Genomic DNA, 26561 nt, shown 5'->3' on the forward strand with positions numbered 1-26561 from the left:
ACCGGGTCATGTGACCGGGTCATGTGATCACGCTGCTGACGTCACTGGGCGGCGCTTAGTCAGGACAGAAGTGGGAAAAGCATCGGTGGTGAGTGCGGCAGTGTGGAGCTGAAGACCCCGGAGATTACATGTGAGGGGGGGGAGGGGGATTTATTCTGTGTGGGGGGGGAGGGGGATTTATTCTGTGTGGGGGGGGAGGGGGATTTATTCTGTGTGGGGGGGGAGGGGGATTTATTCTGTGTGGGGGGGGAGGGGGATTTATTCTGTGTGGGGGGGGAGGGGGATTTATTCTGTGTGGGGGGGGAGGGGGATTTATTCTGTGTGGGGGGGGAGGGGGATTTATTCTGTGGGGGGGGGGGGGGATTTATTCTGTGTGGGGGGGGGGGGGATTTATTCTGTGTGGGGGGGGGGGGATTTATTCTGTGTGGGGGGGGGGGGATTTATTCTGTGTGGGGGGGGGGGGATTTATTCTGTGTGGGGGGGGGGGGATTTATTCTGTGGGGGGGGATTTATTCTGTGGGGGGGGGGGGGATTTATTCTGTGGGGGGGGGGGGATTTATTCTGTGGGGGGGGGGGGATTTATTCTGTGTGTGGGGGGGGGGGATTTATTCTGTGTGGGGGGGGGGGGGATTTATTCTGTGTGGGGGGATTTATTCTGTGTGGGGGGGGGGGATTTATTCTGTGTGGGGGGGGGGGGATTTATTCTGTGTGTGGGGGGGGGGGATTTATTCTGTGTGGGGGGGGGGATTTATTCTGTGTGGGGGGGGGGATTTATTCTGTGTGGGGGGGGGGATTTATTCTGTGTGGGGGGGGGATTTATTCTGTGTGGGGGGGGGGATTTATTCTGTGTGGGGGTGGGGGGATTTATTCTGTGTGAGGGGGGGATTTATTCTGTGCGGAGGGGGGTAATTTATTCTGTGTGGGGGGGATTTATTCTGTGTGAGGGGGGATTTATTCTGTGCGAGGGGGGCGGATTTATTCTGTGCGAGGGGGGGGGATTTATTCTGTGCGAGGGGGGGGGGGATTTATTCTGTGCGAGGGGGGGGGGATTTATTCTGTGCGGGGGGTGGGGGGATTTATTCTGTGTGTGGGGGGGGGATTTATTCTGTGCGAAGGGGGGGGATTTATTCTGTGCGAGGGGGGGATTTATTCTGTGTGTGTGGGGGGGGATTTATTCTGTGTGTGTGTGGGGGGGGATTTATTCTGTGTGTGTGTGGGGGGGATTTATTCTGTGTGTGTGGGGGGGGGATTTATTCTGTGTGAGGGGGGGGATTTATTCTGTGCGAGGGGGGGATTTATTCTGTGTGTGTGGGGGGGGATTTATTCTGTGTGTGGGGGGGGATTTATTCTGTGCGAGGGGGGGATTTATTCTGTGCGAGGGGGGGATTTATTCTGTGTGTGTGGGGGGGGATTTATTCTGTGTGTGTGTGGGGGGGGATTTATTCTGTGTGTGTGTGGGGGGGATTTATTCTGTGTGTGTGGGGGGGGGATTTATTCTGTGTGAGGGGGGGGATTTATTCTGTGCGAGGGGGGGATTTATTCTGTGTGTGTGGGGGGGGATTTATTCTGTGTGTGGGGGGGGATTTATTCTGTGTGAGGGGGGGATTTATTCTGTGTGAGGGGGGCGGATTTATTCTGTGTGGGGGGGGGATTAATTCTGTGCGAGGGGGGGGGATTTATTCTGTGCGAAGGGGGGGGATTTATTCTGTGCGAGGGGGGGATTTATTCTGTGTGTGTGTGTGGGGGGGATTTATTCTGTGTGTGTGTGTGGGGGATTTATTCTGTGTGTGTGGGGGATTTATTCTGTGTGAGGGGGGATTTATTCTGTGTGTGTGTGGGGGGGGATTTATTCTGTGTGTGTGTGTGTGTGTGTGGGGGATTTATTCTGTGTGTGTGTGGGGGGGATTTATTCTGTGTGTGTGTGTGGGGGATTTATTCTGTGTGTGTGGGGGGGGGATTTATTCTGTGTGTGGGGGGGGGGGGATTTATTCTGTGTGTGTGTGGGGGGGGGATTTATTCTGTGTGTGTGTGGGGGGGATTTATTCTGTGTGTGTGTGGGGGGATTTATTCTGTGTGTGTGTGTGGGGGGATTTATTCTGTGTGTGTGTGTGTGGGGGATTTATTCTGTGTGTGTGTGTGTGGGGGGGATTTATTCTGTGTGTGTGGGGGGATTTATTCTGTGTGTGCGGTTATTCTGTGTGTGAGGGGGGGATTTATTGTGTGTGTGGGGGGGATTTATTCTGTGTGTGTGTGTGGGGGGGATTTATTCTGTGTGTGTGTGTGTGTGTGGGGGATTTATTCTGTGTGTGTGGGGGGGATTTATTCTGTGTGTGGGGGGATTTATTCTGTGTGTGTGGTTATTCTGTGTGTGTGTGTGTGGGGGGGGATTTATTCTGTGTGTGTGTGGGGGGATTTATTCTGTGTGTGTGGGGGATTTATTCTGTGTGTGTGTGGGGGGATTTATTCTGTGTGTGTGTGGGGGGATTTATTCTGTGCGAGGGGGGGATTTATTCTGTGTGTGTGTGTGTGTGTGTGGGGGGGGGATTTATTCTGTGTGTGTGTGTGGGGGATTTATTCTGTGTGTGTGGGGGATTTATTCTGTGTGTGTGTGAGGGGGGGATTTATTCTGTGTGAGGGGGGATTTATTCTGTGTGTGTGTGGGGGGGGATTTATTCTGTGTGTGTGTGGGGGATTTATTCTGTGTGTGTGTGTGGGGGATTTATTCTGTGTGTGTGTGTGGGGGATTTATTCTGTGTGTGTGTGGGGGGATTTATTCTGTGTGTGTGTGGGGGGGGGATTTATTCTGTGTGTGTGTGGGGGGGGATTTATTCTGTGTGTGTGTGGGGGGGATTTATTCTGTGTGTGTGTGGGGGGGATTTATTGTGTGTGTGTGGGGGGGGATTTATTCTGTGTGTGTGTGTGGGGGATTTATTCTGTGTGTGTGTGTGTGTGTGTGTGGGGGGATTTATTCTGTGTGTGCGGTTATTCTGTGTGTGAGGGGGGGATTTATTCTGTGTGTGTGGGGGGGATTTATTCTGTGTGTGTGTGGGGGATTTATTCTGTGTGTGTGTGTGTGGGGGGGATTTATTCTGTGTGTGGGGGGATTTATTCTGTGTGTGTGGTTATTCTGTGTGTGTGTGTGTGGGGGGATTTATTCTGTGTGTGTGTGGGGGGATTTATTCTGTGTGTGTGTGGGGGGATTTATTCTGTGTGTGGGGGGGATTTATTCTGTGTGTGGGGGGATTTATTCTGTGTGTGTGTGGGGGGGGATTTATTCTGTGTGTGTGTGTGGGGGGGATTTATTCTGTGTGTGTGTGGGGGATTTATTCTGTGTGTGGAGGGGGATTTATTCTGTGCGAGGGGGGGATTTATTCTGTGTGTGTGTGTGTGGGGGGGGGATTTATTCTGTGTGTGTGTGTGGGGGGATTTATTCTGTGTGTGGGGGGATTTATTCTGTGTGTGTGGTTATTCTGTGTGTGTGTGTGTGTGGGGGATTTATTCTGTGTGTGTGGGGGGATTTATTCTGTGTGTGTGGGGGGGATTTATTCTGTGTGTGTGGGGGGGATTTATTCTGTGTGTGTGGGGGGATTTATTCTGTGTGTGTGTGGGGGGATTTATTCTGTGTGTGTGTGGGGGGGATTTTTTCTGTGCGAGGGGGGGATTTATTCTGTGCGAAGGGGGGTATTTATTCTGTGCGAAGGGGGGGATTTATTCTGTGCGAGGGGGGGATTTATTCTGTGTGTGTGTGTGTGGGGGGGATTTATTCTGTGTGTGTGGGGGATTTATTCTGTGTGTGTGGGGGATTTATTCTGTGTGTGTGTGAGGGGGGGATTCTGTGTGAGGGGGGATTTATTCTGTGTGTGTGTGTGGGGGGATTTATTCTGTGTGTGTGTGTGTGGGGGATTTATTCTGTGTGTGTGTGTGGGGGATTTATTCTGTGTGTGTGTGGGGGGATTTATTCTGTGTGTGTGGGGGGATTTATTCTGTGTGTGGGGGGGATTTATTCTGTGTGTTTGTGGGGGGGGATTTATTCTGTGTGTGTGTGGGGGGGATTTATTCTGTGTGTGTGTGGGGGGATTTATTCTGTGTGTGTGTGGGGGGGGATTTATTCTGTGTGTGTGTGTGGGGGATTTATTCTGTGTGTGTGTGTGTGTGTGTGTGTGGGGGATTTATTCTGTGTGTGTGGGGGGATTTATTCTGTGTGTGCGGTTATTCTGTGTGTGAGGGGGGGATTTATTCTGTGTGTGTGTGTGGGGGGGATTTATTCTGTGTGTGTGTGTGGGGGGGATTTATTCTGTGTGTGTGGGGGGGATTTATTCTGTGTGTGTGTGTGGGGGGGATTTATTCTGTGTGTGGGGGGATTTATTCTGTGTGTGTGGTTATTCTGTGTGTGTGTGTGGGGGATTTATTCTGTGTGTGTGTGGGGGGATTTATTCTGTGTGTGGGGGGGATTTATTCTGTGTGTGTGGGGGGATTTATTCTGTGTGTGTGTGGGGGGATTTATTCTGTGTGTGTGTGGGGGGGATTTATTCTGTGTGTGTGTGGGGGATTTATTCTGTGTGGTTATTCTGTGTGTGTGTGTATGTGTGGGGGGGATTTATTCTGTGTGTGTGGGGGGTTTATTCTGTGTGTGTGGGGGGTTTATTCTGTGTGTGTGGGGGATTTATTCTGTGTGTGTGTGGGATTTATTTGTGTGTGTGTGTGTGTGTGGGGGATTTATTCTGTGAGGAGGATTCTGTGGGGGAAGGCTTACTTCATGGGGGGATTTATTGTGTGGAGGAAGATTTGCTCTATTTATTCTGTATGGAAAGACTTAGTGTAACAGGAGGGGGGAGAGATTTGAGGACAAGTTTGGGGAGCAAGGGAGGGACAGGTGCAGAGACAATATGGAAAACAGGAAAGATTTGAAACCACAGTATGTGGGGCAAGTGGGAAGATGGGGGGCATATATTAGGAAACAGTATGGGGGATGGGTGCAGACACAGTATGGGGAGTGGGGGATTGGTGTAGACAGTATGGGGAGTGGGGGATTGGTGCAGACACAGTATGGGGAGTGGGGGATTTGTGCAGACACAGTATGGGGAGTGGGGGATTTGTGCAGACACAGTATGGGGAGTGGGGGATTGGTGCAGACACAGTATGGGGAGTGGGGGATTGGTGCAGACACAGTATGGGGAGTGGGGGATTGGTGCAGACACAGCATGGGGAGTCAGGGATTTGTGAAGTGACAGTTTGGTTAGCAGGTGGATGTGAGAGAAGACAGCATGAGGAGGCAAGGAATAATTTACAGACAGTATGGGGGGAGTGTGAGTGGGCACAGAATAAAGACTGAGTAGTGTGGCGGGATAGCATGGGTGAAAAGTGTAAGGTCACAGCCATGGAGGGGGAGTGTGGTGAGGGGCCACAGTATAGAGACTGGGCCCTATAGGGGGGACAGAGTGAAGAGGAGTCCCAATATAGAAAGGAGAGGGCAGTGTGGCGGGCATGTACCATAGGAGGGGCAGTGTGAGGGTCATATTTTGTGCAGAGAATATAGTGAGGGGAAATTATTGTTATTCGGGAGCATTATAATGACTCTGGTTTCTTTAAGGGCGTCATGTGGGGATGTGCTGCACAAGACTGGAGAAGATGGGAGTCTGCGGAGACGGCTGTGGGAGAGAAGATTCATCATGGCGTCTGGACAAAATGAAGATAAAATGAAAGATGTTGTGTCTGGAGTCCTTCATCTATAAGGTATCTTCATGTACATGGTTTTTGTGATACTAATTCTCATATTTTTATTTGTTAGGAGCATTAAAGGGGATGTCCAGGTTTGTGATAAGTCTGCAGTCATTTTTTGTGACTGCAGACTTCTGAGTTCTCACACTGCGCACTGGACACTGTCAGGATTCTTTTGTGCCGGCGATTTACATACATGCGGTCACGTGCTGACAAAACGTGCATAGCCTTACTTAATGAAAATGAGTTGAGCGAAGCAGAACAAGTCTAGTTGGCATGTGGCCAGAAGTATTGAAATCGCATACGTGTGCTGACATGACCGTCCACTCTTGTCATCGGCAAGGGAGAATCCTGAAAGTGTGCAGTGCATGCGTTGTAAGAATTCAGAAGCATTAATTATGACCTTATACTGCCTCTGTACAAATCCCTAGTTAGACCGCACATGGAGTACTGTGTCCAGTTTTGGGCATCGGTGCTCAGGAAGGATATAATGGAACTAGAGAGAGTACAAAGGAGGGCAACAAAATTAATAAAGGGGATGGGAGAACTACAATACCCAGATAGATTAGCGAAATTAGGATTATTTAGTCTAGAAAAAAGACGACTGAGGGGCGATCTAATAACCATGTATAAGTATATAAGGGGACAATACAAATATCTCGCTGAGGATCTGTTTATACCAAGGAAGGTGACGGGCACAAGGGGGCATTCTTTGCGTCTGGAGGAGAGAAGGTTTTTCCACCAACATAGAAGAGGATTCTTTACTGTTAGGGCAGTGAGAATCTGGAATTGCTTGCCTGAGGAGGTGGTGATGGCGAACTCAGTCGAGGGGTTCAAGAGAGGCCTGGATGTCTTCCTGGAGCAGAACAATATTGTATCATACAATTATTAGGTTCTGTAGAAGGACGTAGATCTGGGTATTTATTATGATGGAATATAGGCTGAACTGGATGGACAAATGTCTTTTTTCGGCCTTACCAACTATGTTACTATGTTACTATGTTACCTTTGTAGCACTTCAGCATTCGAAAGCTCAGTAATTTTTGCACTGCCTGGTATTTATGGGTCACTATATGACAGTATTACGCATAACACTTTTATCACTATATAGCGATATTATTTCGGAACCATGAAACACGTTTTACATTACTGTTATTTTGTTACTGTAATAACAGTCATGTAGGTATCACAGGACACTATTATATAGGTGCTTTGTAGCACTATTATTTAGCACTGAATGGTAGTATTATTTATTAACTGTGGCACATTTACATGGGCATTACATATAGTATTGTTTGTTATTTCTGCATTATATAGGTCCGTTATGTAGTTATTGTATTTCACTATTATGTCGGTACTTTACAGCACTATTACTAAGCACTATATACATGGTGATATTATTTATTTACGACCCATATAACCTGTTTGGATATCACCAGCTTTGTTATTGTGAAATTTCATGCATCAATTACTGTCTGGCACGATCATATATTCTGTACCATTATTATTTAGCACTGTATGGTGGTGTAACATACATATGTTGACACTGTATGGGATAATTATGCAGATATTGTATGATGCTATCATGGAGGAACTCGGTTATAATGCTATGTAGCACTGTTTGTCATTCGACAATTGCAGAGCTTTGTAATTTTGACACTGTTTTCGGTAATGTATGCACTATGCGGCAGTATTATACAGACAATATATGATGCTGTTTAGCAGTGTACTACATGATGTAGATTCTTCAAGAACGATCTTGTATATTTATACACATTATATAGTGGGGTTACTTTGACATTTTTTTACTAATAATTTGAACTTTGTTGCAGTATTATGTTTAGCAATGTATGTTAATATTATTCAGATACTTCACAAACCATATAAAATATTTACATTTCTTAAAAATCTATGATATTGTGACACTATAGGAAGACTATTAAGTATGTACTATATGGCGGTATTATGTATGGTTCTCTTTTTTAGCATAGTATTGCAATGTGGATATATCCAGCACATTCCATATCTAGTTTGTTATCACTATGTGGGATTACCGGTAATTACTATGTAGCGATATTATTTATGGCACTGTTTTTGGCATTGTGTTGGAATATTATGTAGGCGCTTTAGGACATTATATCGCTATAGGGGACAGGGATCTTTATTTTAAACAAGGGAAAAAAAAAAGGGTTTTTCATATCTTCTCCACAGCGAACGCTGCTGGAAAGAAGATATGAATGGCGGCTTCAGCACCAGATGCAGGGGACAGCGCTTACTTGTAGCGCTGTCTCCTGCACGGTCCGTGTGGTATCCAGTTGGCACACGGGCGGCACACGGCTGCCGCACGTGTGCCACACTGATGTTCAGCGTAAGCACACGGACACACGGATGCGGATAATTCCGGTACCGGAATTATCTGGACGTGTGAGACTGGCCTAAGACATCTGAGTACCCATCTGAAAATCACAGGGGTGGCCACATCGGCTGTTACTTTAGTGTCCCAGAAACGTGGACTGAGAAGCATTGGGACTCCTATCTTCCGCTTGTATTGGGTGGACTGTCCCTTTAAGTCCATAGAAGTCAATTATCAGACCCTATATGTCCCTTCTCAGCCAAAGTCGGATTTTAGCTCATATGGTTGCGTGGATTTCAGGCAATCATCAGAGCACTTCTCCGGCTCCTGACTTCTCCTCTGGGCGTTCAAGGCTAAAGAAGCCTAAATGAGAAACCTATATGTCGCCCGCTATGCAATATGCATGCCGCCACATTACTCCGCCGGATATTCATCATATTGATGCCTTTCCATCCACGGTTCGGCCGCTCCCCAGATCGTCCAATTTCACTTTCATTAAATTAGCCACTTTGTCGCGGTGTAACTCATCCGCCAACACCTGAACGATGCTCCGGAGTTACTTAATATTTCCAGCAAATTATTCTGTGCCCGGACTGGGAACGCTGAATGCATCGGAGCTTAAACCGAGTGAAATGAAATGTACGATATTCCGCTATGCTGGGCGTGCTGGGAATTCCTGCCGGCTCACAATGTAATCTTCCCTGCGGAGTGAGGCTGACGGAGGAGGCCATACATGCCATTAACTGACTGCTCTATTAGGATGAGATGGAGGGAATGTCAATGAAGGCGACCAGGACGAGGAGCCATGTGGACCCCGCAGGCGCCCCGCAGGCTGAAACCTGCCATACACTTCACAGAGGCGACATCGATGTGTGGGAATAATATAAAGCCTCCTAATAAATTGTTTAAAGACTTGCTGTCAGTGAATGGAAACATAATTCCTTATATCCGGGGGTGGAGGGGTTGACATTTTTTGCAACTGAAAACGAGAACCATTCATCCTAATGGAGTTGCTTTGGCAGCAAAAGATGGATTTGTGCAATCTCCATTCAGATGAATGGGACATTTCAGCAACAATTTGTCCAGTGTAAATATAAGGAAATACTTTTCACAGCTGAGAGTCTGTAACAGTTGTATCGAGTGTAGACAATAAGACTGTGCGCACACGTTGCATTTTTTTGCTTTTTTTTTTTTTTCCAGTGCTGCTTTGTCACAAAACCTGAAGGGTTTCCTGATGTCGGCAAAATGAATGTGAATCCTGAAGTCTCGTGCGCACGGTGCTTATTTGTGACTTGCAGATTTCGTGTCAATTTTTTCAGCGTTTTTGATGCAGATTTCGCCATAATGAGCTGAGGAAAATCTGCACCGAAACACAAGTAGAAAATGCAGTATGAACGTAGCAAAAAACAAATGTATATCCTGCTGCCAAGAGATGCAGAAATTTCTGCCCCAAATACTTAGTGTGCACGTGCCCTAATTGTGGTTACAGATGGATACATTTTACCTGCACTGACACATTGTAACAAACTAATGGGACCTGAGATTAGTTCTGTTGATGTATAATGTATTTAGACTGACCTGGTAGCTAGGATACGTGTTGCTTTATTCCTCCAGATGTATGTCCACATTCACTGACGGCTAAGAGAAATCATGAAAATGTCAAGAACTAAAACATCAATTTATCATGAGCAGAATACTTAATGTCTGTTTTCCATGAGGCTGCGTTGCAATTTTTTTTGCACCAAATTTATCAAAGTATTTGATAACCATTATGCATGTTTATATCCTTCGCTGCCATCTGGAGTTGTTTTTTCACTTTTTTAAAAAGTTTTATTACTTTAAAAAGTTGCAACTTAGAAACTTGGCTTAAACATTTTCCATAGCTCACTACTCTCACTTTCCAACCCACTTTAAAAAAACCAAAAAAAAAAACCCTGAGAGTAAGAAACCAACAAGTCACAACTTTTTGCACATAGAAAAATAAACTTTTCGCCACCTTATGAACCCCCTGAAAACTAGTGTGAAATCTTTGATAAATTCCTCCTAAAATCTGTTAAAAAGTTGAGAAAACTGTTCTGTTTACATAAAGCTTTTATTCAGTTTCCACATCCAGGGCGCATGGAGATAGATTCCAGATGCAGGAGGAGCAGGTAGATCCGCCCATGAGGAGCAGGCAGATCCGCCCATGAGGAGCAGGCAGATCCGCCCATGAGGAGCAGGCAGATCCGCCCATGAGGAGCAGGCAGATCCGCCCATGAGGAGCAGGCAGATCCGCCCATGAGGAGCAGGTAGATCTGCCCATGAGGAACGAGTCATCTGAGCAACTGGCGGCAGCCACAGGGTCATCTGTATGGAAAATAACCATTCAAGCGCTATTATACCTCTTAGGGGGCTCCACCACTAAGTGCAGTGTGTGCAGGGCGCGTGCCTGCACATTACTGTTACCGATGACTGATGATGACAATTATATATATATATATATATATATATATATATATATATATATATATATATATATATATATATATATATGTGTATATATATATATATGTGTATATATATATATATGTGTATATATATATATATGTGTATATATATATATATGTGTATATATATATATATGTGTGTGTGTGTATATATATATATATATATATATATATATATATATATATATATATGTGTGTGTATATATATATATATATACGTGTGTGTATATATATATATATATATATATATATATATATATATATATATATATATATATATATATATATATATGGCAAAAAAGTATTTAGTCAGTCAGCAATAGTGCAAGTTCCACCACTTAAAAAGATGAGAGGCGTCTGTAATTTACATCATAGGTAGACCTCAACTATGGGAGACAAACTGAGAAAAAAAATCCAGAAAATCACATTGTCTGTTTTTTTATCATTTTTTTTGCATATTATGGTGGAAAATAAGTGTTTGTTTCTGACCAAATAATCAAGATTTCTGGCTCTCACAGACCTGTAACTTCTTCTTTAAGAGTCTCCTCTTTCCTCCACTCATTACCTGTAGTAATGGCACCTGTTTAAACTTGTTATCAGTATAAAAAGACACCTGTGCACACCCTCAAACAGTCTGACTCCAAACTCCACTATGGTGAAGACCAAAGAGCTGTCAAAGGACACCAGAAACAAAATTGTAGCCCTGCACCAGGCTGGGAAGACTGAATCTGCAATAGCCAACCAGCTTGGAGTGAAGAAATCAACAGTGGGAGCAATAATTAGAAAATGGAAGACATACAAGACCACTGATAATCTCCCTCGATCTGGGGCTCCACGCAAAATCCCACCCCGTGGGGTCAGAATGATCACAAGAACGGTGAGCAAAAATCCCAGAACCACGCGGGGGGACCTAGTGAATGAACTGCAGAGAGCTGGGACCAATGTAACAAGGCCTACCATAAGTAACACACTACGCCACCATGGACTCAGATCCTGCAGTGCCAGACGTGTCCCACTGCTTAAGCCAGTACATGTCCGGGCCCGTCTGAAGTTTGCTAGAGAGCATTTGGATGATCCAGAGGAGTTTTGGGAGAATGTCCTATGGTCTGATGAAACCAAACTGGAACTGTTTGGTAGAAACACAACTTGTCGTGTTTGGAGGAAAAAGAATACTGAGTTGCATCCATCAAACACCATACCTACTGTAAAGCATGGTGGTGGAAACATCATGCTTTGGGGTTGTTTCTCTGCAAAGGGGCCAGGACGACTGATCCGGGTACATGAAAGAATGAATGGGGCCATGTATCGTGAGATTTTGAGTGCAAACCTCCTTCCATCAGCAAAGGCATTGAAGATGAAACGTGGCTGGGTCTTTCAACATGACAATGATCCAAAGCACACCGCCAGGGCAACGAAGGAGTGGCTTCGTAAGAAGCATTTCAAGGTCCTGGAGTGGCCTAGCCAGTCTCCAGATCTCAACCCTATAGAAAACCTTTGGAGGGAGTTGAAAGTCCGTGTTGCCAAGCGAAAAGCCAAAAACATCACTGCTCTAGAGGAGATCTGCATGGAGGAATGGGCCAACATACCAACAACAGTGTGTGGCAACCTTGTGAAGACTTACAGAAAACGTTTGACCTCTGTCATTGCCAACAAAGGATATATTACAAAGTATTGAGATGAAATTTTGTTCCTGACCAAATACTTATTTTCCACCATAATATGCAAATAAAATGTTAAAAAAACAGACAATGTGATTTTTTGGATTTTTTTTTCTCAGTTTGTCTCCCATAATTGAGGTCTAACTATGATGTAAATTACAGACGCCTCTCATCTTTTTAAGTGGTGGAACTTGCACTATTGCTGACTGACTAAATACTTTTTTGCCCCACTGTATATATAGTGGATGCTATGTAAATAGTGGGATGTGTGATGGCCATACAGTGCTTAATGGCAGTGATACAGAAAAGCTTTACAGAGCACTTATGCAGATTTATAGAGGTGTCGGGCTGCTAATGGGAATTCATATTCCTCGTTACTTACCGCGTGGAGCCCTGCACTTATTAATGGCAGAATGGACTGATGTCAGGAAGGAGTTCATTATGTGAGCCCTGATGGCTGCACAGCAGATCATAGCACCGACTTATAGGACAGAGGATTCGTGACTCAGCCCAAGGACAATTACTGGGGCTTATAGTTGGGTTATCGGATGGAGTGACCGATAACAAGCCCTGAACCCGGTGTGTTATCTGCATCCATTACTGAAGCAGGATGTATCTCCGCAATATGTAACAGGGAAATAAAGATGAATTCTGTAGGACGAGACCGGAGGAAGTGAGCGAAGAAGCTGCTTGTGGGATTATTACTGTGGGATGCAGAATAAGGGGGATTAGGAGTACTGGTCCTGGTGGCCATGTGGACACCACTTCTTCAGTACATCCACCTCATCTTATGCTGCTTTCTAGATAACCTGTCAATAGAATATTATATCCCTCACTAAATGTGTGTAAATCCCTTTAAAGCTGATTAAATCCTTTTCTTGCTGCAGAATTTAGATATGAAATTCTGGACTATGTGCACCTGGACTCCTCAGTTTTTGGAACTGAGCAGAAACTCAACGTTTTTGAGGCGTTTGAGACATGGAGGAGGATTTGGAGAGTTTCCGCTCAGTTTCTACTCCAAAACTCAAAAAACCAGTGTGCACATAGCCTTAGAAAAATCTGTTGTTTTAAGTTTCCGCCAATGAGTCAGAAGTGCAGCAGAGAGGGAAAAACACTAACAACTTTCCTGCGCTCTCACTATTGCCTGCCCCAAGCCGGCCGCTGGTCTATGCCTGACAGGTCTATCCTCTCTCCGTGATCCGCCTGACATTTTACGCAGTCACTGCTCTGAGGCTAGGTGCACACGATTAGCCTTAGGAATTTCTGGTGCGGATTCTGCCTCTCCTGGCAGAAAACGCACCTGCGGATTTGTCTTGTTTTTTGTGCCGTTCCGCAGCGTTTTTTGTGCGGTTTTCTTGCGGATTTGCTGCGTTTTTTACCCCTGCGGTTTTCTATAATGGAATGGGTGCAAAACCACTGCAGATTCACAAAAAAGAAGTGACATGCTACTTCTTTTAAACCGCAGCGTTTCCGCCTGGGATTTTCCGCAAAGTGTGCACAGCATTTTTTTTTTTCTCATTGATTTACATTGTACTGTAAATCATTTGCGGATCTGCAGTGTTTCTGCACCTCAAAAAACGCTGCGGATCCGCAGAGAATCCGCAATGTGTGCACATACCCTGAGTCTTCTCCTCAGACGGAGCAGCCCCAGCACCAATTTGTAATCCGGCTCTTGCAAAGTCATCAGGAGTTACAGCGCCTGCATCCCTTAAATGAAGCATAATCCCACCAGCTCTGTAATCTGTTTTGCTTTTGAAGTCCTCGTTTTCAATATAATTTCTTGCTGTTGGTAGCTTCTTGTTTGTATCAAGTGTTTGAACACTCATCCTGACCTAATATTTTCTCAGCTGACAGATTGGCACAATTGCTTCTGTGAGTTAACCAGCCCAGATGTCAGACTGAGCCATTTTGGTTGCACTGACACAGTGTAACAAGCTATCATGACTAGAGAGAGTTTGATTTTTGTTTCCAGTGTATTGATCTCAGGATCTGACAAATGTAACTATTGTTGGTGAGCTCCATGCGCTCCTCCACATCACGAAAAGGTGTACAAGTTATGATAATGTGCCGTAACGTGCGCCGTAACGTAGAATGTGAGCCTGCAAGGGCAGGGTCCTCGCCCCTCTGTATCAGTCCGTCATTGTTAGTTTGTTTACTGTAAGTGATATTTGTAAGGCTACTTTCACACTAGCGTTAACTGCAATCCGTCACAATGCGTCATTTTGCAGAAAAAAACGCATCCTGCAAAGGTGTTTGCAGGATGCGTTTTTTCTCCATTGACTAACATTACGCGACGCATTGCGACGGATTGCCACACGTCGCAACCGTCGCGTGACGGTTGCGCCGTGTTGTGGCGGCCTGTCGGCCGCAAAAAGCGTTCCATGTAACGTTTTTTGCAGCCGACGGACCGTCTTTTCCGACCGCGCATACGCGGATGGAACTCCGCCCCCACCTCCCCGCACATCACAATGGGGCAGCGGATGCGCTGAAAAGCAGCATCCGCTGCACCCGTTGTGCGGCGGAGACAACACTAGCGTCGGTAACCTCGGCCCGACGCACTGCGACGGGCCGAGCCCGACGCTAGTGTGAAAGAAGCCTAACTTGTATGTAACCCCTTCTCATGTACAGCACCATGGAATCAATGCTGCTATATAAATAAATAATAATAGTAATGAATGCCATGATGTGTGTCAGAATGTGTCGTAACATGTGCCCTAATTGTGTGTTGTAACGTGCCATAATGTGTGCCATTACATGACGCAATGTGCCCTAACATATGCCATAATGTGTGCTGTTTACAGGGGTACTGAGTGTCCCCGAGTGTCACCCCAAAGTCTGTGTGAAGGATAGCCTCCCATGGAACAAGAATGGAACCAATCCCCTTCCTCACTGGTATGAAGATCTGCTCCTATTTTGTCAGTGCTTTTTATACATTTGCTCGGATATCTGGACATTCCAGTTTCATGCAGGTGAAGCCAGAACAGGGGGCTGACTTATCCCCTTATAGACTGCTCTTTTACCTGCCAGCGAAGCCATTTATAATTGAATGAATTTTTCCGAATAGTTGTTGCAAAGTTGAAGGGAAATGCTGAATTTGTTACAGGAGGAGAGAGGAGCGCTGCTTTATATTAATGTATTTCCTAAGGATAATGGTTCGCTCTTGAATCACTGTGCAGCTGCTAAAAGCCTGCAGCGGAATTCTGTAGTTTGGGGAAATATGGCTCCGCGGTGGTAGAGGAGTCTGCCTGGGATAAGATGGATCTGTGTCTGGATGGCTTCGGTCATGCTACATAAAACCTATTTACATTTTTCTGCACATCTCTTGTGCACAGATTGTTTGCTCCCGTCTCCTGGATTCTTTCAGCTTCACTGCAGCCAAGTAGGAATTGTTGGTGGAGCAAAAAGCTCAGGTTATGGGATGATGGTTGTCTGCGAGAGATCAGAGCCCAAGTGCAAACGCTAAAGCTGGGATAGTGATGGCAAACTAGAAACATGGCCACTACGGCTCCCGTAATGTAGACCGGCAACTTTGTAATATACTTTGTGTTTCAGTTTCTCACCATTTTTTTTCCCCATCTTGAGGCTTGGCGACTTAATGGATGAAATTCTCACCATTTTTTACAAGACGGTAAATATTCTGTATATTTGTAGGCTGTAAACAAGTCTTGACCTAGTTCTAATCTCACCGCTGATGGGCTTGCTACAATGTATCAGTACAGTTCAGGTGTGTTGGGCAAAGAGTAGAGTCTGAGTGCTGCTGTGTCCACACTGGATACATTGTATCAAACCCTCCAGAACGTTATTGTTTACAAACAGTAAATAGAGATGAAAAGTTTTAGGAAGCACAAATATCATAGAAAAGTGCCGAACGTTTCATTGTTCAACCATTGACGGCCAGCTGAACCCCTTCACTAGGACCTTCACGGATACTGTAGTCTGTGAAGCATCCACACAGGTAATAGCCAGGGCTCACGGTGTCTGAGGGGCCACTCTGTACAGGTTACAATTTGCCACATTAGCATTTACTGTGTATGGCAGGAGATGTGTCATACAGCCGGCACCTGAGTCTAAATGCTGAAAATGCAGCTAGCAATGATTGCAGCAGTTTAAGGCTACGTTCACATTTGCGTTGTTGTGTTGCGTCGGCGACACAACGCATGCAAAAACTCATTGTTTTGTGACACATGCGTCCATTTTTGGCTTGATTTTTGGACGCAAAAAAAAAAGCAACATGCTGCGTCCTCTGCGCCCTGACGCTTGCGCCAAAAATGACGCATGCGTCACAAAACGCAAGACAACGCATGTCCATGCGCCCCCATGTTAAATATAGGGGCGCATGACGCATGCATCTCCAAACCTGCGCCCGACGCAACGCTAATGTGAACGTAGCCTAACTTCTTGGATGCTGCTGTTAATCAGTGTTCCTCAACCCCAGTCCTCAAGCCCCACCAGAAGATCTTGTTTTCAGGCCGTTTTTAGAATAGCACAGGTGACAATTTCATCATATGTCCAATTTTAAGTAAATCCTAAAAACATGATCTGTTGGTGGGGCTTGAGGACTGGAGTTGAGGAAAACTAATTTAAGAGACTAAGACTGGAGGAACATGTCCCTTCGATCCTTCCATCCCCCATTCAACCATCGGCATCATGTCAATGGCATTGTCTTGGGAGCTGAGGGGCTTAATGAAGGGCCCCATGACTGCCATGTTTGTACACCTATGAAGCCCGGGATGTGTTGCAGTGTATATAATAGAAGCGATCTCGCTGGTTAAAGAACTTACCGAAGGCAAGCAGTACAAAAATAATAAAATATATATATAAAAATTCACATCAGTCTCTTTTCCTTGATCTCTGTTTTTTGTCACTTCACCCTCCAAACAAGAAATACAGATTATACAGGAATATTTAAGGGGTTACAACCTTTAAAAAATTGTGATATTTAGGAAAAGTTGGAAACAAAAGCATAAACTACACAGCAGATCTCGGAGCTCCCTGGAAGCCACCGAGGATGAATGTACAACGAGTGAGTGGGAATTTATAAATGCTCATCTAGCCCATCTGACCTCTGTGGCGGAAACGAGAGTTTCCGTGTGCACGCTCGCCCCCGGCTGTGCATTATTAGTGGCATTATAAAAAAAAAAAACAATGCAGAGGACTATACGGATACAAGGTTACATGTTCTATGTGTTGGAATAAAACCACATGGTGACCCTGCGTGATTGGGGGCTTCTCTATAGCTGCACTGCTCCAGTGGTAACACTTGGCCGCTGCAGTACTTTATGATATTCAGTATGGAGCAGTCCACTATAAGGCTGCAGCATTGGGGGCAGTCCACTATAAAGCTGAAGCATTGGGAGCAGTCCACTATAAGGCTGCAGCATTGGGGGCAGTCCACTATATGGCTGCAGCATTGGGAGCAGTCCACTATAAGGCTGCAGCATTGGGAGCAGTCCACTATAAGGCTGCAGCATTGGGAGCAGTCCACTATAAGGCTGCAGCATTGGGGGCAGTCCACTATAAGGCTGCAGCATTGGGGGCAGTCCACTATAAGGCTGCAGCATTGGGGGCAGTCCACTATAAGGCTGCAGCATTGGGGGCAGTCCACTATAAGGCTGCAGCATTGGGGGCAGTCCACTATAAGGCTGCAGCATTGGGGGCAGTCCACTATAAGGCTGCAGCATTGGGGGCAGTCCACTATAAGGCTGCAGCATTGGGGGCAGTCCACTATTAGGCTGCAGCATTGGGGGCAGTCCACTATAAGGCTGCATCTTTGGAGGCAGTCCACTATAAGGCTGCAGCTTTGGGGGCAGTCCACTATAAGGCAGCAGCTTTGGGGGCAGTCCACTATAAGGCAGCAGCTTTGGGGGCAGTCCACTATAAGGCTGCAGCATTGGGGGCAGTCCACTATAAGGCTGCAGCATTGGGGGCAGTCCACTATAAGGCAGCAGCTTTGGGGGCAGTCCACTATAAGGCTGCAGCATTGGGGGCAGTCCACTATAAGGCTGCAGCTTTGGAGGCAGTCCACTATAAGGCTGCATCTTTGGAGGCAGTCCACTATAAGGCTGCAGCTTTGGGGGCAGTCCACCATAAGGCTGCAGCTTTGGAGGCAGTCCACTATAAGGCTGCATCATTGGAGGCAGTCCACTATAAGGCTTCAGCTTTGGGGGCAGTCCACTATAAGGCTGCAGCTTTGTGGGCAGTCCACTATAAGGCTGCAGCTTTGGGGGCAGTCCACTATAAGGCTGCATCATTGGGGGCAGTCCACTATAAGGCTGCAGCTTTGGGGGCAGTCCACTATAAGGCTGCATCTTTGGAGGCAGTCCACTATAAGGCTGCAGCTTTGGGGGCAGTCCACTATAAGGCTGCAGCTTTGGGGGCAGTCCACTATAAGGCTGCAGCTTTGGGGGCAGTCCACTATAAGGCTGCAGCTTTGGGGGCAGTCCACTATAAGGCTGCAGCTTTGGGGGCAGTCCACTATAAGGCTGCAGCTTTGGAGACAGTCCACTATAAGGCTGCAGCATTAGGGGCAGTCTACTATAAGGCTGCAGCATTGGGGGCAGTCCACTATAAGGCTGCAGCATTAGGGGCAGTCCACTATAAAGCTGCAGCATTGGGGGCAGTCCACTATAAGGCTGCAGCATTAGGGGCAGTCTACTATAAAGCTGCAGCATTGGAGGCAGTCCACTATAAGGCTGTAGCATTGGGGGCAGTCCACTATAAGGCTGCAGCATTAGGGGCAGTCCACTATAAGGCTGCAGCATTTGGGGCAGTCCACTATAAGGCTGCAGCATTGGGGCAATCTACTATAAGACTGCAGCATTGGGGGCAGTCTACTATAAAGCTGTAGCATTTGGGGGCAGTCCACTATAAGGCTGCAGCTTTGGAGGCAGTCCACTATAAGGCTGCATCTTTGGAGGCAGTCCACTATAAGGCTGCAGCTTTGGGGGCAGTCCACCATAAGGCTGCAGCTTTGGAGGCAGTCCACTATAAGGCTGCATCATTGGAGGCAGTCCACTATAAGGCTTCAGCTTTGGGGGCAGTCCACTATAAGGCTGCAGCTTTGTGGGCAGTCCACTATAAGGCTGCAGCTTTGGGGGCAGTCCACTATAAGGCTGCATCATTGGGGGCAGTCCACTATAAGGCTGCAGCTTTGGGGGCAGTCCACTATAAGGCTGCATCTTTGGAGGCAGTCCACTATAAGGCTGCAGCTTTGGGGGCAGTCCACTATAAGGCTGCAGCTTTGGGGGCAGTCCACTATAAGGCTGCAGCTTTGGGGGCAGTCCACTATAAGGCTGCAGCTTTGGGGGCAGTCCACTATAAGGCTGCAGCTTTGGGGGCAGTCCACTATAAGGCTGCAGCTTTGGAGACAGTCCACTATAAGGCTGCAGCATTAGGGGCAGTCTACTATAAGGCTGCAGCATTGGGGGCAGTCCACTATAAGGCTGCAGCATTAGGGGCAGTCCACTATAAAGCTGCAGCATTGGGGGCAGTCCACTATAAGGCTGCAGCATTAGGGGCAGTCTACTATAAAGCTGCAGCATTGGAGGCAGTCCACTATAAGGCTGTAGCATTGGGGGCAGTCCACTATAAGGCTGCAGCATTAGGGGCAGTCCACTATAAGGCTGCAGCATTTGGGGCAGTCCACTATAAGGCTGCAGCATTGGGGCAATCTACTATAAGACTGCAGCATTGGGGGCAGTCTACTATAAAGCTGTAGCATTTGGGGGCAGTCCACTATAAGCCTGCAGCAGTGGGGGCAGTCTACTATAAAGCTGCAGCATTGGGGGCAGTCTACTATAAAGCTGCAGCAGTGGGGGCAGTTTACTATAAGACTGCAGCATTGGAGGCAGTCTACTATAAAGCTGCAGCATTGGGGGCAGTCTACTATAAAGCTGCAGCAGTGGGGGCAGTTTACTATAAGACTGCAGCATTGGAGGCAGTCTATAAAGCTGCAGCATTGGGGGCAGTCTACTATAAAGCTGCAGCATTGGGGGCAGTCTACTATAAAGCTGCAGCATTGGGGGCAGTCCACTATAAGGCTGCAGCATTGGGCGCAGTCCACTATAAAGCTGCAGCATTGGGGGCAGTCCACTATAAGGCTGCAGCATTGGGGGCAGTCCACTATAAGGCTGCAGCATTGGGGGCAGTCCACTATAAGGCTGCAGCATTGGGGGCAGTCCACTATAAGGCTGCAGCATTGGGGGCAGTCTACTATAAAGCTGCAGCATTGGGGGCAGTCTACTATAAAGCTGCAGCATTGCTTTGTTGCTGATTACAAGCCTTGCCGAGTGGCCGCCATCGATTGCTTTGTATTTGCCCATAGCGAGCGCCGTGCGCAGTTCACACATCGCTCAATAGCATAACCAGTAAATGTCATATCATCTCTGCCCGGAGGGATCATCATTATAAATTATAGACGCTCGCGTCCATGTAGATATACGGTATAAATATACAGCGGCAAATATAATGTGATAAATAACCGCTGCAGTCAGAAATAGAGTCCATATTACAGATGCTGATCAATACTAACACTTCCAGGAAAAAACATCCCAACGAGTGAAACTACTGGACAAAGACTAAGAGAATCACATCATTAAAGAACATGAGAAAGTGGCGCCCGGCCAAGAAAGTCAATGCTAATTGTATCTGGACACTGTGTTACCGGGATTGTTACATTGTATTCTAATGTGTGCCCAACCCTGACATGCCATTAATAATACTGGGGTCTCTATATGTGGCTCGAGGGTCTGCAGTCCCATAATGTATTACATGCACCGCTTCCCCGAGTCTATATTATAGTGTGAATAGCGGTTAAAGAATATGTGGCAGTCGGGCAATATATGGCCAGATCTATGGACACATTGAACGTTGATCTTCCTCCTGGATTCTGATTGTTATAATGGGCCCAGAAAGTTATATTCATCACTGACATTTGTCTCTAAATACACAAAATGTAACTCACTCCATAATGTAATAACCATAATCATAACTGCATAATAATATTGGAATGTGGGAATCATAAAAAAGTAAAAAATATTCCATGAAAAGTATCAACAAGAATCCAGATACAATCACACAATGTCCATAAACAGTAGTAGATATTTCTCGGAGCTCAAATAATGTCACACAGTGCCCAGATAAATAGTAGATCATAGTAATGCCTCAGAATGCTCGAAAAAACGTAAAACTATGCCCAGATAAATAGTGGTAGATAGTGCTCACATAATGCCCCAGAATGCCCAGATAATCTCCCATAAGTGCTCAGATAATGTCTCATAGTGCCTAGATAAATAGTGTCACATACTCTATATCTAATGCTCAAATGCTGCTACAAATGCCCATATAATGTCCCACTTGCAAAAATAACTATCATATAGAAACACCTTACATTGCCCAGATAAATAGCATCACACAGTGCCCAGATAGTGTCACATACTGTATATCTAATGGGCAAATAATGCTACAAATGCCCATAAAATGTCCCTCTGTGCACAAATAACTATTATCATATAGAAACGCCTCACATTGCCCAGATGAATAGCATCACACAGTGCCCAGATAAATAGTGTCACATACTGTATAATGCGCAAATAATGCTACAAATGCCCATGTAATGTCTCACCGTGCACGAATAACTATTATACAATCAAAATGCCTCACATTGCCCAGATAAGTAGTGTCACATACTGTATATCTAATGTGCAAATAATACTACAAATACCCATATAATGTCCCACCGTGCACAAATAACTATTATCACATAGAAATGCCTCACATTGCCCAGATAAATAGTGTCACATACTGTATATCCAATACGCAAATACAATTGAGCATGTAATGTCCCACCGTGCACAAATAATTATTGCTACATAGAAATGCCTCACAGTGTCTACTGTAGATAATTTCTTATATTGCCCAGATAAATAGTGGATCATAATTAATATTTCAGAATACTCAAACCGTAAAACTATGCCCAGATAAATAGTGGTACATATATCTAGTGCTCAAATAATGGCCCAGATAATCTCCCATAAGTGCTCAGATAATGTATCATAGTGCCCAGATAAATAGCATCATGTTGAGCACAAATAACTATTATCACGTAGAAATGCCTCAGTGTCCAGATCATTTCTTATATTGCCCAGATAATATCCCACTGTATCCAGATTAATAGCATCATGTAATAATGCCTCAAAATACCCAGAATTTATAAAACTGCCCAGAATAATACTCTAGAGGGGTTTGTGCCCCTGAGACCCCTGAAGCCAATAATCATAAGATTTAGAAAACTATTCTGCAGGGAAATTGTCATTGGAACATAACGTGAATCCTCTGCAGGGAAGACGTGGCGTCTGGGGGTCCCTGGCATCCCTTGGTCTAGTGCGGCTCCTTATTGCCCACCCTTGTGAGCGGCACGGGCCTGGATCTTGCCTCCTGTAGCCTCACTTGCCTCCACGTTGGCAGGCAGCTCTCCGCACATCTATTCACTATGTGTGTAGTGTTCGCTGGCTTTCTGCACATAACCGAGGCTCTCAGCATTGATTTGGAAATATGAAAGAAGGAATGAAAAAGGGCTTAATGCCATAATGGCGGCCCCTCCTCACAAGGCCTCATCACTGCATACGGAGCCTCGCTCAGGAAGTCCTCCATGATTGAAGGGCCGGGGAAATTGCCACCATTTGTAGTGATTGTGTTTCTCGGGAGCGCAGCTTATCGCTAAATGAGAAGAATGGCTGCCGCTCCCCGAACTCGTCCGTCTGCGCCCAACCTGAAGGTTTTTTTTTTGTTATCTGGAAGATTCTGTTCTTTCATCTCGAGAGCTGAAGAGTCTGCGGAATTGCGTCTAGAAGAAGAGAAAAGATGTCAAGATCAAGTGGGAAATCACAAGGAAACTTCTCTAAGGAGGAGGAAAATCCTAAAGAGAAACGTTCAAGCTGCCGACCATGCCAGCCCCCGGCATTACAGAGAGGACATCACAGGGGGGATATTGGGACTGGCATAGAGGAATCCAGATAAGGGTGATACGAGAGCAAAGGGTACGCAGGCTACGCCGCTGCTACGGGACCCCTGAGCTTCCACGTCGGGCCTGACGTCCGCCCATTCTCCCATCATCCACTGTATATGTACCTGAGAATTAAGAAGGATTTGTACAGAGGAGATCACGTGCTGATCCTACACCCCACGTGGTAGGATCAGACCTCAGCTGTTTACCCCCTTAGATGCCATGGTGAAAATCGGTCATAGCATCTAAGTGGTCAGACAGAAGGACAGTCACCTGTCTCCCCAGTGAGACCCCACAAAGCAGCCAAAGGGTATGTAGGGGCACAGGCAGGTGGCCTCACTTCAGACCTTCACTATTGGGCCCCTGGATTTAGGTAGATGATCAGACAATTATTGAATAGATATGAAATGGATAGATGGATAATAGATCGATAATTGATAGATAATAGATAATACATATTTAATAGATAATACATATATTATAGATAATATAGAATTCCAAAAAAGAGGCAGCACTCCATTGTTTCAGTGGAAAAAATGTGCAGGATTTTAATCAACCCACATGTCTGGGCGACGTTTCGGCTACAAATGAGCCTTTCTCAAGAATGTAGGCTTGAGAAAGGCTCATATGTAGCCCGAAACGTCGCCCAGACATGTGGGTTGATTAAAATCCTGCACATTTTTTCCACTGAAACAATGGAGTGCTGCCTCTTTTTTGGAATTCTATGAAGTTTGGATAATCATTGGATGGATTGTCTAGGGGCCTTGCACCCGAAGATAAGAATTTATACTGTGCTGTTCCTTTTTTTGTTTCTAATAGATAATATAGATAGATAATAGATAATGCATATATAATAGATAGATACTGTAATATGGTAGATAGATAATAGATAATGCATGTATAATAGATAGATACTGTAATATAGATATAGATAATGTTCGGTATTGTATACGCAGTATATTCTCTATATCCAGACTGGGCTCCCGGGTAAGTAAATACTGTTCTTTCTTCCCCGTGAAGACGCTGCCCACAGGACAGGCTATTAATCCTCTCGGCCCCCGGTATCACACAAATCTTCGTTGCCTCCTGGAGAATCCATGTGTTCTGCGCCCATCAGCGATAGAAGGAGTCATGAATAATTCTCACATACAATAAATGCTGCTCCAGCTGCGGAGCCTCCTCTGGATTTACCACCGGCCGCACTTTGCTTTTTATTCTCAGCCCCAGTGATAAGTTTTACAAGACCTGAAGGTTTAGAAAGACAATTGTGAGCGGCTGCTGCTCGGAGGGCAGGGGTCTATGTAATGCAATGTGAGGGGCGGCGGGGGGACGGCGCCTCTGATCTTAACAATCACTATATGATCAGGTAATAGCAGGGGGGAGACACTTTGACAAATAATTACACTGTAAGTGTGAAAGTCGATGGCAGCTTGAAGCTGTGACTTGTGACGTTGGCACAACCTTTCAATTTTTCCCATTAGGAGGAACTGAAAACCTATAACTAATGTGTACATCATGTGGAGGAATCTGGAAGAATGGGAATGTCTGGTAATTTACTTGTTAAAGTTGCCCGCAGGGGGTACTGTACCAGGCGTCTCGCTTCTGTGCCTATGAACCTGAGATAATACAAATCCAGGACACGCTCCGTGAGCTGCAAACATTGGAATCCAGAGGGGCAGCAATGGTCAGAGTGGGAAAAAAAGGGACCACCTATTCTATCATATTTTAATCTAATCTTTATTTAATCTTTATTTTTTTATATAGCGCTAACATATTCCGCAGCGCTTTACAGTTTGCACACATTATCATCACTGTCCCCGTTGGGGCTCACAATCTAGATTCCCTGTCAGTATGTCTTTGGAATGTGGGAGGAAACAGGAGAACCCGGAGGAAACCCACGCAAACACGGAGAGAACATACAAACTCTTTGCAGATGTTGTCCTTAGTGGGGCTTGAACCCAGGACTCCAGTGCTGCAAGGCTGCTGTGCTATCCACTGCGCCACCATGCTGCCCACATCTTACAAACCAAGAAAAAAATAGTGAGGTGCTTGTACCCCCATAATCCATCCTTGTGGAATAGACAGGATGTCGGGCCTAGAGGTAAAAATTAAAGCTGATTGACCCCAATTCTAAAGGCCCCCCCATAAACATTAGTTAAATGTCAGCTGAGTTACCATGTGGCCGACAGCTGTCCTCACAAAATCCCCTTTATACAGGAACGCTGGGCCGAGTGCTCCTGTTCCCTGTGAGACACATCTAACCCCTCCAGATTCCTATGTACTCCTCTTCGCAAATTCCGCTGTTTTCTACTAGATTCCTCTTTCCCTCCTTCAGACTCCTCTGTCCTCCTTTCCTCCATAGTTTTCTGTCCTTCTTTTCCAGGCTCCTTTATGTCCTCCAGACTACTCTGTGTTCCCCAAATTGACCTGTTGTCCCCTCCTTCAGACTCCCGTGTTCTCCAGACTCCCCTGTTCTCCTCTGTGTTCTCCAGATTCACCTCTCCTACTACTCCAGACTCCTTTGTGTCCTCTAGACTCCTCTATCCTCCTTTGTGAGCTCCAGATTACCCTGTCCTCCTTTGTGCCCTCCAGACACCATTGCCCTCCTTTGTGCCCTCCAGACACGATTACCCTGTCCTCCTTTGTGCCCTCCAGACACAGACACCACTGTCCTCCTTTGTGCTTTCCAGACACCCCTGTCCTCCTTTGTGCCCTCCAGACACCCATGTCCTCGTTGATGCCCTCCAGATTACCCTGTCCTCCTTTGTGCCCTCCCGACACCATTGCCCTCCTTTGTGCCCTCCAGACACGATTACCCTGTCCTCCTTTGTGCCCTCCAGACACAGACACTCTGGTCCTCCTTTGTGCTTTCCAGACACCCCTGTCCTCCTTGGTGCCCTCCAGATTACCCTGTCCTCCTTGGTGCCCTCCAGACACAGACACCCCGGTCCTCCTTTGTGCTTCCAGATGCCCCTGTCCTCCTTAGTGCTCTCCAGACCCCCTTGTCCTTCTGTGTATCCTCTAGATTCCTCTGGCAGTGACTTTTCTTTGCGTGTGTAGCAGGCCCCCACCCGAAAATGAATTAACCAAAATATGAAGTAGATGTACCATATTCCCATCCTTTATTGAAGAGCTGTGTGATCCAGAGGATGAGAGAGAAGCTTTTGGACCCCACCACAAAAACATTAACGGTGTCTTGTCCTACTCATGTGTCATTTATAGTTTTGCTGGTCCTCTAAGGTATAGAAAGTGTTATGCCCCCTAAGAACCAGAGACAGCTTGGCGATTTGATCCTCAGTCCTGGGATAAGGCCACCTTGTCTGGACCCTTCTTTTTGTGGGCCT

General features: G+C 46.0%; 1 protein-coding gene across 2 annotated transcripts in view; it reads left to right on the plus strand.

The window, feature by feature from the left end:
• The first annotated feature begins 22 nt into the window (after positions 1-22).
• The window catches only part of GRM7 (glutamate metabotropic receptor 7), a 478587-nt gene continuing 452048 nt past the window's right edge, over positions 23-26561 (plus strand). The window contains exons 1-2 of one of the 2 annotated variants that reach the window (XM_069736194.1): positions 23-88; positions 5591-5733. In XM_069736194.1, the coding sequence (XP_069592295.1) occupies positions 5704-5733 (30 nt within the window). In that variant the 5' untranslated portion in view covers positions 23-88; positions 5591-5703. Of the gene's footprint in view, positions 131-5590; positions 5734-26561 lie in introns of both variants that reach the window. The other variant, XM_069736195.1, reaches the window with a different exon arrangement.

Source organism: Ranitomeya imitator, chromosome 8, assembly GCF_032444005.1.
Source record: "Ranitomeya imitator isolate aRanImi1 chromosome 8, aRanImi1.pri, whole genome shotgun sequence".
Taxonomy (NCBI): Eukaryota; Metazoa; Chordata; class Amphibia; order Anura; family Dendrobatidae; genus Ranitomeya; species Ranitomeya imitator.